Raw genomic sequence first — 21,074 nt, forward strand, 5'->3', positions numbered from 1 at the left:
TGGGGTATCAGCTCCAGAGCAAACATCACATGCCTTCAGTATGGCTTTGTTTTCTTGCAGGCAGGGTTATTTGCACAAGGTTTCTGTTGAAGACTTACAGATTGCATAACTCGGAGAGAAACTTTCCAGAGTGGTTCTTAAGCCGAGTTGAGCCTCTGCATCATTCTGAAGTTATGTAAATTATCTTTAACCTGAAAATATGTGTATTAAGTGCTCGGCTGGGGGCACAGGTTGAGCTGGAAATGCGAGAGATTTGGATTTCTTGTCTCCACTTATGCTCCCGGGTAGGTATGTAGGAGGAGAATCAGGCCAAGAGCTGCTGGCATGAATTCTGCTGCCTGTCAGAAGAAAAAAAGAGCACTAACAATGGACTGAAACAGAAAGACAGAAAGGGACAATACAGCAGCACAGAAAAGGCTTTTAAAATCCAACTGACTGTGAAAAGACTCGGCATCACACGTTTAACGACAGATTTTTTGCAGATGAGTGATTTCCATTCACATTTCTGTCGACCTGCTCAGGATCACATTGATCTCAAAATCAGTCGTTATAATGGAAACAACTTCAACATAACCATGACTGCTTCTTCTTTAAAACCCCTAAGATAATGTCTACCGACTGGTGAAGAGCTGCCTCTCCACAAACTCGAAAATCAGTTGTCAAGGCCAAATTGGGCTTAAAATCAATCTTTATATTGCATAGTGTGCTCCAGGCGGAATAGCACTGAGTGAAAGAGGCAGGCAAAAAGACAGAGAGAAATGGTCAGGGGGATAGAGAAAGGGATATTAAGTGACATAAAAGAGATATCACAGAAGGAGGGAGATTACCGAAGGGCATTGAGGGAAGAGCTGGAGGAAGGGGAGGGAGGCAGATCACGACATGAAATCTGATCTTCCCCAGGAGCCTCCAGTTATCCAGTCCCTCTGCAACTAGCGGCTCAACAAACAACACAAAATCAGAGGAGCCAGAGTCAGAGAAAGCATAATGGGAATCAAACTTGTCTTCCCATCTGGTAAACATTTCTTTCCCCCTTCATGTTTTTTGACATTTAACAAATGTCTGTTGAGACAGGACAGATTCTGCTCTTCCTCAAAATCCATCGGACCACAGCAAAGTCAGTGTCTTTCTCTTCCACTCCTGCCTCCTCCCTCCATCTGTGCACCCATGCTCCAAACACCTAAAGTACAGTATCTATCTACAGTATCTATTCGGAATATATATGCATCCATCGGTGCCTTCATATGGAGTCATATATACCATGTCTACGAGAAGACTCAACTTGAATTACCCACTGACGTCATTTTCACGACTTTGTAAGAGGAAATCTTTGTGACAGTAAGTTGTGTTGTGACTAGGGTTGGGTATCGTTTGGGTGTTTTCCGATACCGGTGCTAAAACGATACTTTTAAAGCAGTGCCAGTGCCTAAACGGTGCCTGAACCGAAATATATATATTTATAATGTATATAATATAAAATATAAAAAAAAGGAGCACAAAACAGTTGGCGACATTAAAGAACAGCTTGTTTATTGCTAAGGCCATATGGTCAAAATTAAATGATTGATTAATAATGTAATAACAATGACTTATTTCACTAGTAAATTGCTGGTAAACGAAGAAAAAAAAGCACCAGATGGGAAAAGGGTATGTTACAATAACTTAAAATGCACCACAAGGCTGACGAGTTTCAAGTAAACGCACCGTCTGTGTTGTTTTTCCGACAACAGCAGCTGCAGACAGTTACGTCCCGGTGTTGGAATCCTCCACAGGGAAATACAGTCACACTTTACACCGCTTAACGTAAGCTGTCAGCATTTTAACCATTGTGTTAATCCAGCTACTAGCTAACGGCAACGTAGCGTCCCATGCAGCGATGCTTCTGAGAAAAAAAAAGAAAGGCAGGCACCGAAATGAGGTACCGAAATGTTCGTTCTTATTCGGTCTCGTTACTACCGTTTACGTCGGAACCGGTGCCCTACTGGCATCGCGTTTCGGTACCCAACCCTAGTTGTGACATAATTTATTAATTCCTCATTGTCTTTTTGTTATTTAGTGAACCAGGCAACAAAAACACGTGTTTCTTTCAACCCAATAAAAAGTGCAGACATGTACTGAGGAGCGACAAAATGTAGATTTTCCCCTCGTAAACAAATGGTTGAACTGAAATATTAGGTTAAATCATTTTTAACATTATGGTTCTTCTTCCCACTGGTTCTGGTCCATGGCAGTAGCCAGCAGCAACACTCATTTATTTGATAATGTGTTATTTTTATAGCATAGCTGCCTCATTCCACAGTTTCTCTCTTAAAACGTCTCTCCCTCTGTGTCTTTTTCCAACTCACTCGCTCAGGTTTGCCTGACGAAACCTAAAACACACACCCCATCGCCCCATAGCCCAAAACAAGTGCCATTTATTGAGCAAACCCATCAAGCTGCCCAGTGCAAACACAGTCCAATAATAGAAAGCCTGAGGAAAGAGAGAGGGACACACACACACTTACAGAACAAGAAAGTGAGAGAGAGAGAGAGAGAGAGAGAGAGAGAGAGAGATGGAGGACTGGCTGGCTGTAACTAGTACTGTGTGTGTGTGTGTGCGTGTGTGTGTGTGTGTGCGCGTGTGTGCATGTGTGTCGAGGCTAATGAATATCTTATCGAATCTTTAGTCTCTTCTTGTTCATATTTTATTATTAGCTAGCGGCAAATCAGTGTTGTTCCTGCCTATTCAGGAGGTCTGAATTACATTTTTGAAGTTAAGTTATTTTTCAACTTCAGTTGCTTACAAATGTTGAAAGCAAAGTGGCTGCGATAAGGGATTTGAAAGGATTGGAATTTGAAAAGCGGATTCCATACTGGATCCAGTTTCAATTCAATGACCCAGAGAGATAAATACAGTACAGACAAATACAGTTTGACAAGGACAAGGTGTCTCATCCTGTAGCTCTTCATCATCTGCAGCTACAACAAAAAGCTAATAAGGTCTGAAGCACTTCCTCCCTCTTCTCCGGCCTTTCAGCTTCGCTATGGAAACTACTCCAGGGGGTTTTCTGTCCCTGCAGGAGTGCACTGATGACTCATGTGCTTCTCTTTTAGCAAAGGGAGGTAGTCCCCACACTCGATGTTACAAGCCGCCAAGTATTTAACGAGCCAATGTATTGACCATCAAGGGCTTCGTCAGGATTATGTCCTGCATTTGTGCCCAGCTAGACTTGGATATGAACTTCTCTGCTTGTCTTCTAGAAGCCAGGATACATTCAAAAGAATGTCACTAATAATTAGCATCTACAAAATCTGCTGAACAACATATGGCAAAAATAATAATCGGATTGATGCATCCATGAAGCTCTCGATATCAAGGACTTCGAGGACCTTCAAGAAGCGAAGGACGGGGAATGCTACGTTCTATATCTTAACCCTCAGTGATCCTGAGACCATCCTTAGCACTGACAGTAAGCCGAGGTTAACTCCATTAAAGACAAGTAAACCCGTTTTCCTTAGAATCGTGAGCTTTTACCGTCCGTCCACACATGCTCACATTTAAGCTGAACAAATTGGACATACGTGTGTGCAAGGAGATCATAATGGACAGGCAGACGGAAGAAAGAACAGACAGACATACAGACATAAAGAAATAGCTGGAGGAAAAGAGAGCAAACAAAAAGGCTCTAAGGCGCAGGGGGAATACACTAGGCAGGTCTATACTGTTCTGCAACAAGGAGGCCGGCTGCTGACATTTGGCATTGATTGTGTTGTTTTATAGGCATTCGTCAGTTAAACCCCTATTGGACAATTACAGAGAGAGCCTGCTTGCTCTTGCAGGGGGGGTCGTGACTTTGATCTCTCCCTGCTCCCCCCCACCCCCGGCCCTTTGCTTGGTGGAAAACCTGCGGAAACAAAGACGGAAAGGTGATGCACCTCTAATTGGCCCCAAGCAAAAGGAAACCAGAAGCAGCTGTTTGAATGGAGCGTAGATGGAGGGAAAGAAGAGGAAATGGGAAAAGGTAGGATGAGATGGAGATAAGAGAAAATAATAAAGTGAAATAGAAAAGGTTTAGGGAAGAAATAAGGTGGAAAATAAAGAGAATGCCTCACTAAATAGAAGCAAAGCTCCATTGGATACGTTCATTTTCTAAAAGCCAGGAATATCTACACACTGTAGTGCAGGAGGAATCAGTCTAAATGTCTAAACACAAACCACCAATCACACATCTTTGATAATCCCAACCGTAATATATAGGACAACATGAATTAGTGCTGTAATGAGTGCAGCATGGTGTGAGCTGTGTTATACGAGGAGAAATGGTTAATCTGATTGTTAGCCAGTTTCCAATTCCCAGACTAAAGAGTGGAGATTAAGGCTTACATGTTTGCATGAATAGACAGGTTTATGTTGCCCTCTAATCCAGAGAGGAGTATCAATTGGCTTTCAATTGTACACGTGTGTGACAAGTTTGCAATGTGGAGCCTACTTCTTGCATCTTTTCTATACCCTTGCCTCTTTAAGTACATTTTGATGCATTTCTGCAGTACTTTTTAACAGCCCTAAGGGCTTGGATAACGTCTGAAAATACATCTGTCAAAAGACTGTCAAGACGTGTTCTGTTAAACATACGTTTTCAATCAGACATCAGTAATATGTACTATATTTTATGTTTTATATTATATTTTTGGTGTTAAAAGAGCAACCCAGCGATTTAGAATTTCACAAAGTTGGGGGACTCACAAGAAACCGATTAAGGAAAGAGTAGCAGAGATACAAAAACACTGGATCCTAAACTTCCCATGATGCAATGACTGACTGGTTAACATCCAGGTCTTTTAAACCCACACCTACAGTTTGTAACATAGGATATTTAAGAGACGTGACTTGAGTAATTTTCTTAGCCTTGACAGAGCTCCTCCAGAGCCACGAGGAAATTATCCAACTGTTTTCACAGGCTGTGTTGTACTCCCTGTGATTTTGCATACTGACTTTGATATGTAAAATAGGTGGAACGGTCCTTTAATTTCTGTACTCGAGCACTGGTAAATCTGGACAAGTTCTCTCTAAAAAGGCCTTTTGGGTCTTCATAGACGCCACATTGCCTTGTGGTCTCAACCAGAGACCATAAACCAAGTCTTTCTTTCCATTCCACCCCCCAAACTTAACCCGGTCCCTTAGAGAGCTGGCTACGATTAACGGCCCAAACTAAGCTAGGATATAGAGTATGTAGAAAACCAGAAAACACACACCAGCAAGCAACCACTACTGTGGCCTGTGGTGAATGGTTAGAGGCGGACGCAAACTAGCACAGTTTCCCTGCACTGTCTAATCCAGATGACAAGCTCAGTGACCATGTTACAGGGAGCCAAGATGGCTGATGTTCAAAAGAGTAAGCAGCTACACATGGGGCGAAAAGAGTCACCAGAATTTATGTGTAGGGACTTTCCAAGTTTCTTTTTTTTTCTTCTTCTTTTTGTTCCAAGAGCTGTCAGATACTAGAGGAAATATTGTGTCTGGATGCTTGGCATAGGAAGTATACAAGCACACACAAAAAAAGGAGGAAAATAAACAGAAGCAGGGAAGAGCGTTTACCCTTTGGAGGGCTGGGAGTTTGTGTTCATGTGTATTTGTATTCACATGTCTGTCTGCAGAGTCCAGTTATGATCATCCAATCTGCTTCCCATCACCCAAAGGTTAGCTTGAATGTCCGAAAACCCTCCGAAAGCCGCTCCACCCATCTGTCTGTTGCCAAGCGAGCGTCGCCATGCCAGCCTCAGCGCCAGGCTGGACGTCATGGGATGCAAAAAAAAACAGACATGAATGCTTTGTACATAGAATACTGATTGGATCTTGTGTTTTTATTTGATCACTTAAAAGTTGTATTTTATAGTGTTTATATTGTTACATTGAAGAGTGTTGTTGCTGGAAGCATGATGCTATGTCATACCAAGCATGCTGCAAAAAAGCAGTACATATTGCATATTGTGCACGAACTCTGAATGAGTTAGTGTCTTGAATTAGTTCACAGGCTTTTTGCTTTTTCTCTGATCGCAGCAACAGGAACAAAGGGGCTGTTTAGTGACGCCATACTTGGTCCGAGCAGGTTGCACCAGCCCAATGAAAGGCTGAGCTGAGCACCTAGCTGGCAAAAGGGGCAGATCCGCTTTCCCCCTCCCTCCACCTCTTCTTTTTATCCTCCCATGCTTCTCTTCTCCTCTCCACCACTGAGGGCCTGACTGTGAGCCTGCAGCTCCTGTGTGCCGGCTGAGGTAACGGAGGCTTTCACTGCCAAGCTCACTCAACAGCACAGACTGAACAAGCCATTTTAAGAGCTACAGTCACTCCCCCTTCCTCAGTGTGAAAAGGGGGTCACTGTGCCACGGCGGACTACTGTACAGCATGTGGGCTTGGCCAGAGGTACTACTAACAAAATCTCTCTCAGTGTCTTGTGAGCCATATCTTACCCATCATTCCTTTCATCTTCTGACCCCCCCACCCACACCCACACACACACACACACACACATAGAAATATGTGCAACACCTGCACATATACATATACACACACAGCTGCCAGCCTGCCACAGACCGTCACCTCCACTGTTCGCCCGCTTGTTGCTGAGACAAACATACACACAAGCAACACGCTCAATTTCCTACAGTAGGGAGTAAGCGTGAGTGCATGTTTGTACTCACAAATATATTTAGCATGACATCATTGGATTTGATCTGCAAATGTACCTCAGTGACACCGAGCCATTTTCTTTTCTCAGTGACTGTGCGTTTTCCTTTCACTCACACACACACACACACACACACACACACACACTATAACCACTGACAGGCCCCAGCTGAGGGAGGTGGAGGTTGTGGACAATACAACCATTGAAGCTTTCTCAGGTCTGTCCTGCTTTGGCATCCCCGCCCTCAGAGACACAAAGCCACAGGTATTCCCTGGTTTAGAGGCAGATTTCCCTTCAAAATGAATCATTGGAAAACAGCGTATGGAGAAATAGTTACCACCCATTTCATTACAGAAGGTAGTGAAAGCTCCCTTTCTTCAATGAACTGACCTCACTGAAACTTTCAGCGGGTAATATGTGTGGGATTTGGTTTTTATCTTAATCCATCTTTCCACAAATCAGATATACCTCCTACCTTTAACTGCAGTCCTGCATGTGAGAAACATTTGGATTGCTCTGTTGCTTTCAATTGTAATGTTCTTTATTTAATGAGAGTTTCGTCACTTTCGCAGCAGTTTACTTGCAGGTTAAAAAATGTCATGGCAATGTAAAAGAAACTTGTCACTCAGTCGTCTAACTCGGCACGAATGCCTGACGTAACATTGCATAACATGTTTGGGGTTTGTTCGGTTCAAAAATGAAAAGTTGGCAGTTGTGCCTCCAAACATGTTTTGCTATTTTTTTTTCCCAAGAGCCTAGCTTTAACTTGCCAAGCGTCTCCGCTTTCCCACTGAATGACACTCGAGGGAGACGTCTCTATTTTAATCTTTCACTCATTTGGATTTCTGTCGGAGCTACAAAGACATGCTTGTCTCTGCTAAGCATGGAAACTTTTCATCCTGAACCCCCCATCCCCCCCCCCCAACATTAAATAAACAAAACACACCATGAGGCAATTACTACTGTTGTTGGCATGCAGAGAAGAGAAGAGAACTAATCACTATAGATCAGAACTGCTCTGGCAGATGGTGTAAGAGTGGCGTCTCCAGACTCGGGTCAACCACTGGCAGGAAGCATCCTTCCTCTACGACCCGGTCTGAACAACACATACGTAACCTGCACACCTATTGCTGAAGGCAAAGCAGCCTCAAGGTATGAGAGTGAACATCAAGCTTGTGCGTCAGTGTGTGTGTGTGTGTGTGTGTGTGTGTGAGCCTGAGTCTGTGTCTCTGTTACGCAACGGGAGAGTTCTTCCCATCTGTGCCTCTCTGCAGCCCACGCATCCCTGACCAATGAAGCAAGAAACGACAGCTCTGCCTTGCACTCTGCCTCCCTCAGTCTTCCTCCCAACACTGTCCCACTCTTCATGATTATCATCAGCCGCCCACCAAAAACACACTCTTCCTTCCCTTACTATCCTCTCTCTGTTGTGGTCGGCTGAAACTACACCCCGCGGGGGGCCCAAAATGATGCAATATTCATCGTTGTCATCACCTTCGCCGTCAACATCAAGCCTGTCTGCCCTCAGCTTAAAGCCCAACCAGAAAACAAAACCACTCTGCAGGGTGTCTAACCAACATTTTTTTACTTCTTATGCTCAAATACCAGATTATCCCACTAAATGCATCGCTGTCTACAACGCCCCCCTCCATCCTCTATCTCTGTCCCTGCTCTTCCAGCTCGCCTAACTCCCCACAGGGCTCATTGTTGTGGAAAAGATGTTAAAACAAAGAGAGCAGACAGTGCAGCGATAATCCTAAACATAGCAGCTGGGAGAATTAGCAAGCCATTTTCCAGGGACTCGCTATCTGCTAACTTTTCACAATCTTAATTGCGGTTAAGAGCTACGAATGTTCACCAGAGAGAGAATGGGAATTCAAAGGGAAGATGTCTTTCACTTTCACTGCAAATATGTCTGAGAAGGTTTTCCGGACAGGATCCTGTAGTTTGATGATCGCATTCCTGTCTGGAAAAAACATTTTAGTTGATTCTACCAGGGCCACTGTGTCAGTGGTTCTATTCAAATAAATGAATAATAGATACACAGAGACCTGTTCTCTGTTCAGGATATTTAGGCAATGAGCGGCGGAGTTTCAGACAGTAATGCTACCCAGAATGGTGACAGTAATGTCCTTAGTGCTGTATCACATATTACAACAGCAAAACAGTTATATTTAGCCTTCAAATCATTTAAATTAGCTATAACGTTATTGTACGCGTACAGTGGGCATCTTCTTTTCAGCTTAAACACTTTCCTTCTCCCTTTCTCTTTAAGTATTCTCAGTCCCCCATTGAATACTCCAGTTCACTCTCTCTTTCACTATCTATCTGGCTAACTCTTCCCCTCTTTCCGGTTCACCCTGGCACTGGATCGGTCGTGTGATGCCTGCACCTGGTTGCCTGTCTGGTCCAGCAGGGCGCCAGTCCCAAATCTGTTACAATATAGGCTATGATGAAACACTACTCACTTCAACACCAGAAACCCAGAGAGAGACAACAAGCAAAATGTGCTTGAATCCAGCAAACTGCTGCTAACCGCACCTCGGTAAACAACTCTCAATGACTAAAAATTATGTCAAATATTTGAACCACCCGGGCAGTGTTTGTTTTCACTTCTTGTGAGCTGGCACAGCCTCTGTAATGGAAACTTTACTGAGGAATTACAGTAAGCTAAGCAACTACTAATGTGCTTCTTTGAGCAACAAACTCCACTGTTGATGGGCTTGATTGTGACAGCCAAGTCAGCCACTGCCCAGTTCGCTGCAGGCTGCACATCTATCTGCTCTGCTGTTCTATTACAGGTGCCATAGCTCAAAGGCTGCAATTAAGTGGTTAGGGATACTGCATGTAATTGTTTGGAGAGTGGATTTCTTTTGTCCTGCTCTGTGCTAAAAGCTGGTGAAGAGTTGCAGCTTGATGTTCAGGGAATTGTCTTCTAGTCTGTCACGTTTCAGGCAGAAAGAGACACCTGTAATTGGAATTCCATACTCAGGGCCTCAGGAGTCGTCTGAGAAGGGCTAGACCTGCAGCTTCAACCCAGACTGACCACATTTATTGTTCACCCACCCGAATGACATTCCAGGAATAAGCAGAGATGGATCTTTAGTCTGTCTCCCACGCAAGGCCTTCCAAAAAACACACAGTATTGCGCGTTTGCGTGCACTGCACACACATCCTATCAATGACGTCAACATTTGGCTGCTTTGTGGTTTTATGAGGAAAGACATGAAGAAGAGGCTAAAAATGCAAAAAGAATAGATGCTAACACATGACTAAATTACACTCATTCACTCAGGTATTCATTCACTTTTCATTCCTCCGCACACAAACAGCCATACTCAGCTTTTGTGTGTGTGTGGGGGGGGGCTGAGATGTCCTTTGCAATCCAGCCCAACCCGCTCTCAAACAAAACAAAGATTAGAGACAGCAGCAAACACTCACCTAGGTGGTCTCCATGGAAACTGTTGTCATGGGATGTTCTACCATGGGGCACGAGGTCATGATGGGCAGCAGGTGGCCAGATTTGACCGGTCTTGCGAACGCTCACAATAGTGGCTTCAGACATGACCACGTGGCCTCCCTGCTGCCGGTGGTGACGCTTCTGGGACTGCGGCGTTGGAGGGCTGCTGCTGTCAAAGGAGTGCTGGGAGTTCTGGGAGTTTTGGGACGGCGAGCGGCTCTTCTCTCTAAAGGGCCGGCGGAAGGCCGTGGTAGGACTGGGTGAGACGTGGCTGGACTGACCTGAGGAGAAGTCCTCCTCGCTGGACGTCAGGTTCTCGTTGGAGCTGCAGTCCGGCGTGTAGCCTCCGCCGCCTCCGCCGACATCCTCAAAGCTCCCTGGGGAGTAGGAACGGCGCGGCCAGGTCAGGAGGTGGTCATCACCTCCCCCAAGGTCTCTCATTGTGACTCCACTACCACTTCCACCGCCGCCTCTCCCGTCTCCACCGCCACCTTCACCCATCATCACCCCACCAACATAAACACTAGAGTAGGCCTGGAACTCGGAGGGCTGCCAAGGAGGAGGCGGAGGTTTGCCACCATTGGCCCTCCCTGGATGTCGCTGGTTGGGTTCCCCGTCTTCATATTCTGCATCATAGCCACAGGTGCTCTCAGTGGACCGGCCTCTGTACACAGGCCTGGCGCGCAGCTCCCCTGCCACCGTTGCCAGGTTACCTGGGAGGGAGTGAAGAGATCTCTTTCGCTCCATCTGCATGGCCTGGCTGCCCAGGGAGCTGATCTTGTCAGAGACGTCACGGTCGTTGACCCTGATCAGACCTCTCTCGTGGTGGAATTCCATGTTAGAGTAGAAGGGCGGTGGTGGGGGCGGCAGCTGCTTCTCCTGGCCCTTTGCTACATCCCCCGCAGAATGAGAGTTGGCCCGTTTGATCCTCTCAAAGTTGGATCTAAGAGCTGCCACGCCAAGTCCCATCCCCAACTTGTCCTTGGGGTCAGAGGGCAGTGCCAGTTCCTTGTCTGGGGGCGGAAGGTTGAGTCTGCGAGGGGAGACGGAGATGCCCCCTCTCTGCTTGGATGGCGAGAGACCATCTAGGTTGTCACAAGACATGGACTCAGCCTGCTGGGGTACCTCAAAGGCTGACTCCAGGCCGTCTCCGTGGGAGGCTGACTTCCTGGCTGGCGGAGGCCTGGGTTTGGACCTTCCGGCTCCATCTCCAAGAGGCTGATAACGGCTCCTATCCCCACCAGCATACCCTCCACCAACTACCCCTACTACTCCAACTCCACCAGTCTCCTGCATGTGCGGCTGCTGGGACTGGCACTCCGCGCCTTGTGTGGCCGCAGGGTCCATCCCCTCGTTCAGTGGCGTCTTCCTGAAGCCCCACCGCTGCTTGTCGTAGCTCTTCCTCTCTTTGGCCAGGAGGGTCTGCAGGTAGATCATGCGGAAGCGCTCCTTGTTCACCTCCTGCTCCAGGCGCCGGATGGACGCTTTGCACCTCTCCAGCTCCTGCTCGATGCCTCCGACAGATCGCAGCTCCATTTTTGGGGGCTCGGACTCCGGGAATTGTGCTTTCCACGCCTCGGTGAATCCCACCGGCTCCACCATATTGTGCCTAATTTATTTCTGTGACCGACCCCGGCTCACACACACTAGGTGAATGAAGCCAAGGGCGCACCGTTAGTCCTTTTTTAGTCCAGTTCGCGTCCTTATCGACAACAATGGCCAATTACAGTTAGAAAGCAGTGACAGTGTTTGGGTAACCCGTTCAGAAACACACACAGTCTAATTGCTGACACTTGTCGTGGGCTGCGCAGATGCAACAATACATCCCATTCTGAACAAGAGAACCCGGCTGCTCAGCCACAGGAATAGCTGGGAATGTGTGAGGCATAAAAAGGAATAAAAGGCGGCAATAGCGCTCGTCTTTATCATGCATTATTCCAGGAAAGGACACTTTCAGAAGATTTTAGTTTTTATTTCTTTTTTAAAATCTCAGCCTCGACACAATGACAGCATCTGTCCTCGCGGGGTGACACTGGGATCTGGCTCCCGGGAAGGAGAGAAAAAAAGAAGAAATGTGTTCTAATCCTGCTAGGTTTACTCACTGTCTGTGTTTACCAATCGGGGTCCGTCCGTGGCAGCAGGTCCGTTCGCTCTTGCCCATTCATATGGCCATATTCCCAGGTGCTGCTCCAGACCAGGCGCCTTTGTACCAGCAGCGCTCAAGGAGAAAGGATAAAAAGCGCAAAACACAAGCGAAGACAACATCTGAGTTGTTCAGAGGACGCGATCAAGCGGTGTGACCCGGTTTAAGTAGAATAATTGTTTCGTTATACCATTTTTTCCACGGTACCTATGTGGTATTGGGTTTTTTTCTGCTCTTTTCCAGGTTTATCCCGTTTTTTCGGCCGTGATGGTGCCGCCGCTGTGTGCGCTCCCATCTCAGGCCAGCAACACTGGAGGGCTGCAAGAATGGGAGGGACCAGAGTGACTGAGAGCCCGCTGGTTAAAGAGACAGAGCAAGGATGCAGGCAGCACTCACATCCTATTAGTCCAGGTTTACTTTCTGGATATGAAATGTTCTGTTCAAACTTATTTTCATATGTTACGTTTTAAAAGAGTCTTCTGCATGCAGCCTGTAGGTCTAATTATTCTGGCATATCCTGGCACATAGGGCTCTATTCTTTACTGTAGGCTATTGCATGATTACTGGTTTGTCCTGTCACACATTCAGGCAGCTATAAAGCCTACAGATCATATAGTATAACCACATATTTTAACATCCTTCAAAATGTTTTAGGAACCAGTCAGCTACAGCCTCTCCCGATCCTACAGTTTTTATTAACAGTTATTAATAAGAATAAATTCAGCATATTACTCCTTCTGGGTTCTCTTTAAAAAGCTAGTGGCTGTACCTGTCAAGCAGGCGTTAAAGAACATGGAGTGCTGTTAATCTTTAACCCAACACTGCCACTCAGTGGAGTAATATATGTATGTCAGATTTTTTTTCTTCTAGTTTACACACCGACTTCACCACCTAAACAATCTCAGTGTAGGTCTTTGCTAAACTGTTAACCCAGTGGTATGGATGTTTTTAATCCTATACATGACTGTATTTGTGTCAAACTGGAACATCACATTGGCCATGCAAGAATGCAAAATGACACAATTCAAATACTATATTGTTTTATTTACCTGAAACCACAACCTCAGTAATGCATGTACAACCATTATTAAGTTATCAATAATGATCATCTTTTTACATATGGTTAATATTGTTCTTCAACCAGGTGTCGCTGAGGGGACTGCAAACGCCCCCTCACCTTAGATCACAGTTTTACAGCAGTTGATAAAGATACATGATAATAATAATAGTAATGCAGAGGCAACAGAAGAACACTGCTGTACTGCAGGATTACCAATGAATCAAAGTGTTAGTCTGTTGTCCTCATTGCAAAGGACTACATCATCAGAAAGTAAATAGATCAGTGATCGGCCTACAGTAGTTTTCAAAAGGGGAAAATTAAAGTTAAAAAAACTCAAGTAGAGCACAGTCAAGTTCAGCATGAATCACTTTTCCATGTCTAATATTGTGCAAATGACCCAAACCGTTACAATAAAACAGTGATTTACATATCTATGGTATATCCATCTTAAACCCATCTTAATGTCAGAGTATTATACATTAGAATCTATAAATACAAATTGCAAAGCTTACATACAGCTGGAAACGCATGCATGGATGTTTTGTACACTGATGTACAGCTAAGACCATTCAACCCAGTGTTAAAGATTATCTATGTGACAAGCTAACATGGAAGTTCTTCATGCAAGAAGGAACATTGAGGGTATTGAACGCTTCCCTGCACACAAAACTGGAATAGTGTCATATTGATATAGCATCTGCACACAGAGGTATAAGTAGGTTAAGAAGTGAGTGTGTTGTGGTGCATTAGGGCAAAGGTACCCGTTTTCCAGCCCAACCACTTTTAAGTTATGCATTTGGTCTTATTACTGTAAAAACGTCCTTTTTGTCTGTGCAAGGGTACACTGCTGGTCGTCATGTCTGGGGTGTGTGAACTTAAGAGTGAGCACACATGCTGGAGAGTAGGACGACCCCAGCCTCTGAGCCCACTCTTATAATTTGCAACGCTTTTATGAGAGCCAACCTAAAAAGGGAGAGAGAAACTACATTAGTAAAAAAAACACAAACATTTCATGACCAGTTTACAATTTTAAAAGTTATTTTTTTATTGGTTTTGTGAATATAGGAAAGTGTCAGAGCGGTGCAAAGAACAGCACACAGTGACATTCACAATAGTAGCATGTGGGCAACATCAACATCTAATCAGTTTTTATTTGTATGGATTGGCCACCCATGAATTACATGTCAACATTTCCCCAAAATGCTTCTTAATTTAATGGTTGAATGGTTCCTCTGTAGAGTCTTTGCCGTCCTATTGTTTTATTAGATTCTACTGTAGTTAATTTGTATTTTAGTAGCGTGAAAAAAGCAAATGGATACTCACTCTAGTGACAGGTGAGCCAATGGAAGGCATTGAGGAAGAAAAGCACACAGTTAAGTGGAACACAAACACTCCAGGCTTCTACCCCAAAAAAAACATGCTTTAGAATTCTCACATGGAAATTTCCACACAAAATAATGCTTAAGTGATCCAAGATTAGTCCAGTTGACTGTATGGCCTCTGATCCAGCATGTTCACACTACCACAAAGTGTGCCAATCCCAGCACAAACTAAGACCTCTAAATATTAAAGCCTGTAAGAGTCAAATATACACAAGATCTGCTTCGCTGTATCTCTTGCCTGTCATGTTGTGCCAGAAAGAAAGAAAGAAAGAGAGAGCGAGAGTGTGAGAGAGAGAGAGTGAGTGTGAGAGAGAGAGAGAGAGAGAGAGAGTGTGTGAGAGAGAGAGTGTGTGTGAGAGAGACGCACACACACAATAACAATTGGCCTTAATCGTATTAAATGAAGACAGAAAACACTTTGATTCAAAGGGTTTATGAGGGTTTTTTTTTTTTCTTGAAGTAAAAAAACATTTTGGGTTCTTAATCGCAATCCAATTTCATTTGGACTCCTTTCTGTATTAGTATTTTTTCTTCCGATTTTATTATTACTGTCCTTTGAATCAAACGCTATGGAGATGTAATTAACATACATCACCCCCACTCAGTTCTATCTCCAAAGCAAAACACAAATAAAGTTAATGAAAGTCAAAAATCAATACAAACAAAATATATCCTTAAACATGTTAAGAGGGAATGGAAATTGTGTTCCTTTTTTTCTGCACAAGAAAATAGGGGCACACCTCATATGTTATGCTTTAGCAAGACCGTTTAGGAAAACCATCTAGAGATGAGCAAAAAAAAACATATCTTTTTATCATATTGAGGTAGCTGTGCTCTGCCCAGTGCAGAAAAACTGGCTTATTTTCAAATCATTGTAGTAAAAAAAATAATACATCCATGAGGTTAATTTATACTTGAGGGGCGGGGGACATGTACAATTAAATTAGAAATGAGAAACCACATACAGTTCATGCTTGGTCACAGGACATGCGGCTTTGTTTTTCAAGATTTCTTTTTCATTTGTTTAAGCGGAGCATTCAAATTGTTCACTCCCAAACCTTTCCCAGTCCTCGTCTGCCACACGGAGCTTGTCCTCTCTGAAAGAGTTCTGAGTTTATACTGAAGACACAATGGTAAACATGAGAAAATAAATGAAGGCGGTATATCTAAGCCACGCTGATCAAACAATTGACAAAAGTCATTTAGAAAAAAAAGTTGCATAAAGTTCCATCTCTGTACAGATCAATTGATTTCTGATATCTTAAATTTTCTTTTCATGAAGAGGGAAGCTAAACAAAACTATTTGCTGTTGTTACTGTAGTGACATAAGACAACTGATATTCCCAAAATCATTAAAAAATATAAACCTTAAAAAGGCAATATTGACAATAATAATAATAAAAAACCTGGCAACAGTATATTTTCTTTCAAACCAGCAACACAACTACTAGAGTGATGGTCTTCTGACACTCGCATTTAAAGCCTCACCCATTCAAAAATCCTATCCCAACTCAAACCAGGTGACTTTTCAATGTTAACATTTTATATTATTTGTTACGTTTCATGTTAAAGTTGGTCCTTCTCGTACACACACGGTAGGCACGCACAAGTACACTCTACAGACACGCACACACGCAAGCTAATCACATGTAGGAAGGCAGAGAGGGGAAAAGGGAGAGGACAGAGGGAGGTGATGGTGGTGGGGGTGGGGAGGAAATGGAAAAGTCGAGGTTGTGCTCAAGTCAGTCAGGACCAGAACATGTCGGCCATATTAGTGTCGGTGCTGTAGATCCAGAGGACCAAAGGGAGGGAAATGGCCACGAAGGGCCAGGAGATGCCCTCCATACATGCAGACAGGCAGCAGCCTTTGCAGCTGGCAGGCTTCTCCAGTTCTTTACCGGGCTCCAGGTAGTTCCTGGCGGCAAACTTGAGAATCTCGTCAAGTAGAATAACAGGCAGTGAGATCTTGAGCACCATCAGCCATTGTGTCATATTCAGAGGGGTGATCTGGAAGATGATCTGAAAAGAAGCACACAGGACGAAAGTCAAACAGTGGTTCAGTCTGCATGGTACACATTCCACTGTTGAGACAGCAGACTGGATCACCATTTTAGCTTCATATTTGACAGCTGAATAAATAATTATTGTATCATGACAACACTACTTCCGTTCCTCATTTCACAGTATCCCATTCTATGTGTCAAAGTAAAAGAAATATTTCTCACTGGAAGAGGCTCCACATAGAGGATGAGGAAGTGAAGGGACATAGAGAGGCAGATGGCTCCCAGCAGCCACACGTTGTCCCAGGGCGGCATCCTCACCAGGGACTGGTTCTCTGACACACTAAGCAACAACAAAGACAAATGGACAGGTTTGTTAAAAAAATAATTCACTGACAGCCGAGACAGTACTTACAAAAACTGCAGTGTACGTTTACACATGGGTTGAGTGTGAAAGTGGAAATGGAGATATAGACCAGGGTTATGAAGCACAGAAATACTAACAAAACAACAATTAGGCCAGCAGTGAATAACAATGGAAAATGTAAAGATCTGGAGTTAAAATAGTCACATAGAGCATTTTCTGGAGACATTTTATTTGTTTCTCCTGACTAAAAACAATAATTCTGAACATGTTGGACCTGCTGACCTGCTGCTGGATGCTTTGCTCAAACTAACCTGTTTAGGGCATTGCACATCTCAATGGTAACCAGCACGGACAGGGCCATGGTCATAGGGTAAGGGGACTCAAACACCTTACAGTCTAGATTAGCAAATTCTGGATTGTCTGGACTGCACTGCAGGAAGTGGCTCTATAAGAAGAAAAAATACAGATTAAAGCTAACAGCCGATACAATTAAGTTAGTGGGTTGAAGTGTGCATAATTAGCATGATTGTAGTTGTTTGGCTGTAATTCATACCAGCTGGTAAAAGGTGATCCTTGGACCATCCTCAGCAGCAACAAACCACCAGGCAGCAGCACCAACAGTTGCCGCCCCAACATAACCTGGTGACACAAACCAGAAAGACGACGTGTTTGAGTGACTTCCTACATTAACACTACTTTCACATCACATTCACTTTCACAGGCTAATGTGGCAGATTTGAGCAAGCTAATTGCTAGGTTTTGCATTGATTAGATGGACATTAGTCTTGCTTTACCAGACCATCCTCCAAGGTGCTGCGGAGGAGGGTCTGGCTAGTCCACATAGCATTCCAGGATGGGATGCTCTGGTTTATTGGCATTTCTTTAAACCAATCACAATCGTCATGGGCGGCGCCAAGCTCCACACAGAGCCGCTGACAAATAGCCTCAGGAAGGAACTTGTTTTGGTGGAACGTGTACGTTCAAAAGTTGTTTTAGTCGTGCGAGAGAAAACTCAGATTGGACAGATAGTCTAGCTAGCTGTCTCAATTTACCATAGTCCTCATAAATCGACCGGAGTTTGAAATTCCAACACAAAGAAAGCGGAAGGAAACGGACATCGGTGAAAAGACATCCGGCGGAATTTCCTGCGGCACTGGAGCCATCCCAGAAGTGGAACGTTGTGGATACAGACTAGGTGGACATACAACCAGCTGTCCCAGTGTATGATTGCCTGCTTATGGTTGATGCTTTCCAAAGTTTTCTACCAGCACCTTTGTATCAACAATAAGGGAAACAAAAGATCAACCTGTAGTGGTCATTAAATGCCAGATCGTCTTTGCTGTTGAGTCGATACGGTGAAAAACTGAAACACTACACATACAGCAACCACTTACATCCAATGGCTAGGTATCTGAAGAAGAGCCATCCAGAGATGAGGGGCTCACGGGCGTTGCGTGGTGGCTTACTCATGATGTCCAAGTCTGGTGGGTTGAAGCCTAAAGCAGTGGCAGGCAAACCATCAGTCACCAGGTTGACCCAGAGCAGCTGAACAGGGATAAGGGCTTCAGGGAACCCCAGAGCTGCAGTCAGGAAGATGCTACACACAAAAGTATCATGATTATGAAAGAGTCAAAGAAATTGTGTGATGTTAAGGTAGGATCGATATGTGTGTGTGTGTGTGTGTGTGTGTGTGTGTGTGTGTGTGTATTACAGAGGGATTGAGTTGTACGGTGAATGGAGTGTGTCTTTGAGTGTATAAACCAGTCATCCTTACCAGACAACCTCGCCCACATTTGAAGAGATGAGATATCTGATGAACTGTTTCATGTTGTTATAAATAGCTCTGCCTTCCTCAACTGCAGCTACAATGGTGGAAAAGTTGTCATCAGCCAGCACCATCTCAGAGGCAGTCTTGGCCACAGCTGTGCCTGAGCCCATGGCAATACCAATTTCAGCCTTCTTTAGAGCAGGAGCATCGTTAACTCCATCACCAGTCTGAAGGAAGAGTGAAAACAAGGAAATTATGAAGAATTATTTTACAGTGTATTATAAACTTTCCATTGGAGATCATTGATCTTATATGGTTACGTTTAAAGAACATTTTGTTTTGGAAGAAACTGTGCATGTTTAAAAAATAATAAACCAACTGATGGTAGATAGTAATGTTTTATCAGCATGCCAGATGTCCCAAACACACTTTGAATAGGTAAATAGACACACAGGGCCTTTTTTCTTACCATAGCTGTAATCTCATCATAGGACTGCAGATACTCAACAATCTTAGATTTATGTGAAGGCTCAACACGGGCAAAGCAGCGGGCCTTGACCACAGCGTCTCTTTGAGCAGCAGGAGAGAGATCATCAAACTCTCGGCCAGTAAATGCCATGCTGGAAACATCATCGTCCTCTCCAAAAATACCAATACGTCTGCAGATAGCCACTGCCGTGCCTAAGATACAAATGAGGGAGCATTTACTTTGCGGGGCTTCCTGGAATGCAAGTTAGTATGCAGACACGTGCGTGTGTGCGTGCGTGTATTCGTGGGGTCCAAAAACTGGGAGTCCAGTATAATTGTGGGATCCCGACAGCTTTGTGAGGCCAAAATGCTGGACCCCACAAGTTTAAAGGGCTGTTTGAGGGTTAAGACTTGGTTGTAGGATTAGGGATAGAATTAGGTTATGGTGAGGGTAAGGGTTAAGGTTAAGCCTTCAGTTGTGATGGTTAAGGTTAGGGTAAGGGGCTAGGGAATGCATTATGTCAATGACGTGTCCCCACAAAGATAGTGCCACAAACCTGTGAGCGTCTGTGTGTGGTTAAATGTTCTCTTGCACATTAGAATGAACATCGTAAAAAAAATGATTATAATGATTTGAGTCAGTTTTCTCTCCAAGCAGATGTGACGTTCTCTACATACCCTTGTTGTCTCCAGTGATCATAATTACTCGGATGCCTGCAAGGCGGCAGAGTCTAATAGAGGCTGCCACCTCTGCCCTGGGAGGATCCAGCATGCCCACACAGCCAACAAATGTCAGATCAGTCTGGATGATAAAAAAAAAAAAAAAAAAGATGCAACATTCTAATTATTTTTTCTTATCGGCACTTATAACCATCAGACACTAAGAGCCAACAATGTTACACCTGAAAAGGAACCTAGCCACCAAAAGTGAGACCGAAGCTTTAGTTGAAACCATCGACCATATCAATCTGCTTGGCTCTCACCTCATACTCAATGAAGCGGGTGGAGTCCTCCAACACCAGCTCGTCTTTGCTCATGCGCTGGTCTCGGGTGGCGAGAGCCAGACAGCGCAGAGTGTCCCTTCCACTTCCATATTCCCTGATCACAGACAGTATTTTTTCCTTGATGCCAGGGGTCAAGGGCACCTTGTTACTGCCTACACGGATGTGTGTGCACCTGTCAATCACTCCCTCAGGGGCACCCTATGAGCAAGCACGAACAGGAGAATGAGGATACAAAGAGGTGGACTAAACAGTACAAGACAAACATTTTCATCAAGCAAAACATTTTATTTTCTAACATTTTTGGGAAACAAATTTTCCAAAATGTCTAGTATGTTTTAATGGGGGAAAAAAAAACTCTAAGATGATCAGTAGTAATAGTAATATCAAGTTAATGAAAAGCATTTATTTTAATGGCATGGATAGACTTCCAGAAAAAAAGCTGGTCAACACCAGTAATGTCATGTTTTTTATGTCACAGCCTTGGACAATTTATATCCTACAGTAGTTCTCGATTTGTCTGTTTCTTACCTTTACAAACATCTTGCCAACAGAGGACCGGGCCTTATTAGCAGTGCAGTACACAGACATGGACTTCCTGTCTCTGGAGAATTCCAGTGTAAACTCTTTCTTCATCAGCTGCTTGATTACCTAAAGATTTGTGGAACACAATGGAAATTGTATTTTAACAGTTTGTTAGTCTTTCTGCATTTGGTTTGTTTCCTCTTATTTGAATAAAGGACAGAACATTGGTTTCTATTGC

The 21,074-nt window shown here is 44.1% G+C and overlaps 2 protein-coding genes across 2 annotated transcripts in view; both read right to left on the minus strand.

The window, feature by feature from the left end:
* The window catches only part of bcr (BCR activator of RhoGEF and GTPase), an 86,516-nt gene extending 73,962 nt beyond the window's left edge, over positions 1-12,554 (minus strand). Inside the window, exon 1 of the mRNA XM_078271871.1 lies at positions 10,104-12,554. Within this exon, the coding sequence (XP_078127997.1) occupies positions 10,104-11,724 (1,621 nt within the window). The 5' untranslated portion in view covers positions 11,725-12,554. The remainder of the gene's footprint in view (positions 1-10,103) is intronic.
* A 1,791-nt stretch (positions 12,555-14,345) lies between these two features.
* The window catches only part of atp2a2b (ATPase sarcoplasmic/endoplasmic reticulum Ca2+ transporting 2b), a 30,425-nt gene continuing 23,696 nt past the window's right edge, over positions 14,346-21,074 (minus strand). The window contains exons 14-23 of the mRNA XM_078270637.1: positions 20,843-20,962; positions 20,294-20,512; positions 19,989-20,112; positions 19,312-19,523; positions 18,849-19,069; positions 18,469-18,671; positions 17,628-17,713; positions 17,386-17,519; positions 16,933-17,050; positions 14,346-16,726 (exon numbers count right to left, since the gene is read on the minus strand). Of these exons, the coding sequence (XP_078126763.1) occupies positions 16,454-16,726; positions 16,933-17,050; positions 17,386-17,519; positions 17,628-17,713; positions 18,469-18,671; positions 18,849-19,069; positions 19,312-19,523; positions 19,989-20,112; positions 20,294-20,512; positions 20,843-20,962 (1,710 nt within the window). The 3' untranslated portion in view covers positions 14,346-16,453. The remainder of the gene's footprint in view (positions 16,727-16,932; positions 17,051-17,385; positions 17,520-17,627; positions 17,714-18,468; positions 18,672-18,848; positions 19,070-19,311; positions 19,524-19,988; positions 20,113-20,293; positions 20,513-20,842; positions 20,963-21,074) is intronic.

The sequence above is a fragment of the Sander vitreus genome, chromosome 16, assembly GCF_031162955.1.
Source record: "Sander vitreus isolate 19-12246 chromosome 16, sanVit1, whole genome shotgun sequence".
NCBI lineage: Eukaryota > Metazoa > Chordata > Actinopteri > Perciformes > Percidae > Sander > Sander vitreus.